We start from the raw sequence: 4,686 nt of genomic DNA, 5'->3' as shown, positions 1-4,686 counted from the left end.
AATCTCTTTCTTTTCCCCATCTTGGTCATGTTACTGACACCTTAAACATCTGCACAATGCAGCAGACCAAAAACTAAAAAAGTCCTGTTTGGCAGGCAGTGATACACCGGTAGAGGGGTGTCTGGGATTTCTTTCTGATTACAGAACTAATGGCTGAAGGGAAATGAAAAGCAAGTATGAACAGGGATGGCAAAAAGATGAAAATCAAGAAGCTTTTGGTGAGCCTACACTGTGCAGTGACCTGAGCTGTTCTGGACCCCCTGTTCTGCTCCCTGAGGGCACCCTGAAGGCAGCTCCTGCAGGGAGTCTATCTCAGAAGGTGAATTCAGAGCCTTTTCTGAGAAAGATGGAATGTATGGAGAGTAGCCATTTTTTTAGACAGATTTTTCTCTCACAGCCAGAGACAACGATCTCTCAGATGCCACTAACAGAAACAGCACAACACTCCCAAAGTCCCAGCACCGGGCTGGGTGCCTGCTGGGAGCTGTAGGCAGCCCACTGATCTTCCCAGCATAGCAGCTGGTGGGCAGCAGAGCTGCCCCAGCAGGGTGAGCACAGTAGGCAGTACGTGACTTCAGGCAGGGCTTCGTGTGGTTTGTCCCACAGGAAGAGTGCTGCTTACAGGGAGAAACGCAGCGAGAGGAACTCTGCACTCTGATCTCTTGTTATCAGGGCAGTGCAGCTCAGCCCTACTCCTTATCAGCCGTGTCAGAGCTCGCTTCGGCCATGCTGAGCCTCTGTACAGCCTGTCCCTGCGTGCTACGGGGGCCAGACCCACAGCTGACGGCTTTATGTGAGGAAGCGCTTTGATAAATGCTGTCACACGTGTGAACAAAGCAGCACTAGTTGTCATAGGATCACTGAAGAGAGCCAATGTTGGACCTCATTATTCTGAGTGTTCATTTCTTCACCTGCTTTCTCATCTCTGTTTTGATGTGGTGGGGATCTAAGGTACTGTGTGACTTGCTGTGTGGTGGATAAGTGGCTCTGCTCTTTGTAGCTCTTAACCCTCTTTGCAACTGGATTCCATGCGTATGTGGTTCCTCTTTGTTCTCAACATGCACAAAGACTTTTTTTTAGCCTGATCTTCTGAGGAAATGAAGGTATCAGGGTTGCACTAGGACTTTTACTGGAACACAGTAGCTAATTGTAAGCAAAATTAGTAGGAGGACAGGCTTCATGGTAGAAGGGGGAGGTATGCATATGTCCTCTGCTAAGAGAGGCTTTCTGATGTTTGAAATACATAAAGGGATGAAGGCAAAGGCAGAACACAGCTGCTAAAAAGCGCAGGTTTAGTACATCTTCCCAAAGATTTCTTTCCTTTATTATACAATATTTTTCCTTTATTATCAGCTTCTATAGGCTTGTATTTCTATCCATAGTACTGTGTTAAGTCCCCCAACATCATTTATCCTTTGCATTGCCAAATAGTTTAGTGCTTCATATTTAGTATCACTGGATTTATGGATTTATTAAAATGCAGATTGAATAGACTCAGAATTAATTTTGTCTCAGCCTCAGGTGTCAGCAGCAGTTGCTATATCCAGTTCCAGTTCTGTTAGTGAACATTATCACCAGACTCTTGGGCTTTGCTTTATGTGCATACTGATAATATTGTACCAATATTGTACTAAAACCTCTGTCCTGTTCAACATATATGCTAAGTGAGCTGTGCTTTTCCCTGGAACTGGGGCACACATTTTCCGTGTAGAAATCCAAACAAGAACTGTTTTATGAGGTTGTTTTTTGTGTTTGTTTGTTTGTTTGTTTTGTGTGTGTGTCTGTGTGTTTTAAGGACATGGTTTTGCACAGCCCAAGCAAAGGAACAGTTGAAATGGAGCCAGATGATCTTATATTAGTTGGAAAAGAAGATGACATAAAAAAGTCCCAAAGAATAATAGCCAAAGTCAATGGCAGAGAAGTTGTTGTTTTCTACCATGAAGGGAGATTTTATGTTCTGGACTCTCGCTGTTACCGTAAGATATTTGCATACACAACATCAGTGTTGTAACAATTAAGCATATAGTTTGCTGAATAAATTAATATCATATTATACTATGTTTCAGATGAAGGTGGCCCTTTATATCTTGGAGAAATAGAGGTATGTAAGCAAAATAAAAATAATTTATGTGCATAGAGACTTTTGGACTCTCAGGTGCATTTTCTTTGAATAATTTTGTCGCAACAGAACATAAGAATTGGGTATATAAGTATATATTCCTGTCATGCTTTTTTCATATTTATTTGTCTCAGGAGACTGAAATGTTGAGGAGTGAAAATCTGATTCTCGTTGTGTGGATACATTCTATAATGATAGAATATTATGATTAGTTACTGTATTACAAAAAGTGTAATTAAAACTTGGTGTTATTCACAGTTGAGCAGTAGATTCCAGCACCAAATGGGTCACTGGTTCAGATCTTTACTGCTGGAATAAGGCGCTCTTAGGAGTAAAAATGTATATTCTACCAGAATAGAAAGCTTTGCAGCTGAATCACCAGATATGCTTAAGATGGGAATTTCTACAAGGATAAGAATTAGAAGTTGATGACTTGCTTTTTCTTTTCTTCTTTGTTTTTGAAGGACATTGATGGTCAGACATGTATTATCTGTCCTTGGCATAAGTATACAATCACACTGGAAACAGGAGAAGGATTATATCAAGGAATAAACCCTTTGGAGCCATCACCAACACCACGGTGGCAGTCAAAAGGAGTAAAACAAAGGATTCATAAAGTTACAGTAAAGAATGGGAATGTTTATGTGAGTCCTCCAGATATGTCTGTAAGTTTTGACTCAGATTATTTTGCTGAGAAATACAAAAATGGTGGTGATTTAGCTATGAAAAAATAAAGCAACTCACAAGTAGCAGAGCAAGTTTTGGATAGAAAACAGAATCCTGTTGAATGTCTCTGTACAGAATCACTGCTGTGAAATGAAAATATAACATGGCTGTCAAGATTGTTTCCAGATTAAATGCTAATGTTAATATAATGAACTCAATGTTGTAGAAATCAGTAAGTAAGATCTGCGTAGCTGGGGATATGACTGATCCTGTGCCAGTGGTATTTTGTTTTTACTTTGAATTTCAAAGAGACTTATTTGTAGCAGAACTCCTACAGTATTTAATATTTTTTAAATCATCTTTTGCTAGAATTATTTTAAGTTTCAGGAGATAATGTGATATATTACTACATATTAAACATTTATTAGTTCAAGATAAAAAGTCTAGTATAAAGGTTATGTTCATATATGCAACAGTTTGTACTTAGAATGTCTTCTGTTTAACTGATATAGAATGTTATAAATTTGTAGATGTGTGAGAAATTTCTGCATTTTTTTGTAAATCTAAAAGGCCAGATTTTCATAAGGAGAAGTGCAAAATTTGAGCAAATTTTGATATTCATTTGTATGCCTTTCTATGCTATTTCTGTGTTGCTACAAAAATTTTATGAAAGCATTTATTTGTCTTTTCTTTATTGAACTCTTCTGGCAGTTCATCAAATAATTAGACATATATTTGTCATGTGTAAATTGTTCTTCCTGATTCTATTGTTAGCTAAGAAAGAAACTGTACAGTAAAAAAAGAGTGATACATAAGATCATGGTTCTTGTTTGTTTTTGTTTTTAAACACATTGTTATATATTCACTTCAAAAAGTAAAGTTTAGAGTGGAAAGTTAGGTTTCCATATTTGAGTTCCCTGCGTAACATCAGATCTGCACTGATAACTCTGCTCTCAGAACAGGGAAGCTTTCCCTCTGTGTTGTGTGCATGGAGGGCAGTCTGTGCTCTGCTCCTGCCCAACCCACAGCTTTTGGAGAGCTGAAAATACTGCATGAAAGTTAACATCATCCTGAGACTCCTGAGTTGTCCAGTAATGTTCATCTGGAAATGTGACTGCAGCCTGGCTGCAATCCTTCAGGGTGCATTTTTTTGGTGATTTGTTGGCTCTTTGCGTAAGTTGTGTCTTATGTGGGAGCAGTGTGAAGTTTTTTGGCTTTTATCTGTAAGTTTCTCTCATATTTGGAGTGGGTTATCTTGGTTATGATGTGTAGGAATGATAAGTAGGCCTGTGACAATATACTTGTAAGTAGAAAGGTGTAGAGAACTGTCAGGGGAAAGCATCCATGCCTGACTGACCACAGTGAAAAAAGCAGAACATACTCCCAATTTATGTCACAGTGTGATATATTCATCCTATTTAAATTTAGATATCTGCCTCTGATCATATCTATCACATCTCCTTACATTGTTTTCATGGTCAAAAATGTAGTAACTTCAAGGTGCTGTTGAGCTGCCTGTCTCAGTTTTGTGTTTTAGGACAACATTAGAACTGAAATGTGTTCCTCCTCCTCTGAATAACCATTAAATCAGGCAGTGCCAAATAGATCCAATGTAAATATTTTTCTTCTGTTAGATGAATCACATTTGATCAACTGCTAGAAACTGTTGCTATTTACTGATCTGTTCCTTGGTTGGCTTCTCTTTTTTTGTTATTTTGTTGTTGCATTTCTTTGTTTAGTTGTTAGTTTTAATTTGTTGTTTTCTTGTGTATGTATGTGTTTTTTTGTTTTTTTTTTAAATAGTAATACATAAACTTCTCTTCTTACTCTTCTTGAAGGTGAACAGCATGTGGTAGGAAAGTGAGGTGGGTGATAAAGTGATACAGCTGCTGCTCCAAAGA

At 38.3% G+C, this 4,686-nt stretch overlaps 1 protein-coding gene across 1 annotated transcript; it reads left to right on the top strand.

Annotated features, from left to right (window-relative positions):
* The first annotated feature begins 648 nt into the window (after positions 1-648).
* On the top strand, positions 649-3,622 carry RFESD (Rieske Fe-S domain containing). The gene is made up of 4 exons (XM_010726040.3): positions 649-951; positions 1,796-1,976; positions 2,067-2,101; positions 2,584-3,622. The coding sequence occupies exons 1-4, from the start codon at positions 874-876 to the stop codon at positions 2,851-2,853; spliced, it is 564 nt and encodes a 187-aa protein (XP_010724342.1). The 5' UTR covers positions 649-873; the 3' UTR covers positions 2,854-3,622.
* Positions 3,623-4,686: the final 1,064 nt, after the last annotated feature.

Source organism: Meleagris gallopavo, chromosome Z (genome assembly GCF_000146605.3).
Source record: "Meleagris gallopavo isolate NT-WF06-2002-E0010 breed Aviagen turkey brand Nicholas breeding stock chromosome Z, Turkey_5.1, whole genome shotgun sequence".
Classification (NCBI taxonomy): Eukaryota; Metazoa; Chordata; class Aves; order Galliformes; family Phasianidae; genus Meleagris; species Meleagris gallopavo.
This window is presented reverse-complemented; position numbering and strand designations above follow the sequence as displayed.

Bases quoted from the DNA above. Each gene is read 5' to 3' on its own strand.
- RFESD (XM_010726040.3), top strand. From the start codon at position 874: ATGTTGGACCTCATTATTCTGAGTGTTCATTTCTTCACCTGCTTTCTC. The intron at 952-1,795 runs GTACTGTGTGAC...GTGTGTTTTAAG, and splicing joins TGATGTGGTGGGGATCTAAG to GACATGGTTTTGCACAGCCC. The intron at 1,977-2,066 runs GTAAGATATTTG...ACTATGTTTCAG, and splicing joins TCTGGACTCTCGCTGTTACC to ATGAAGGTGGCCCTTTATAT.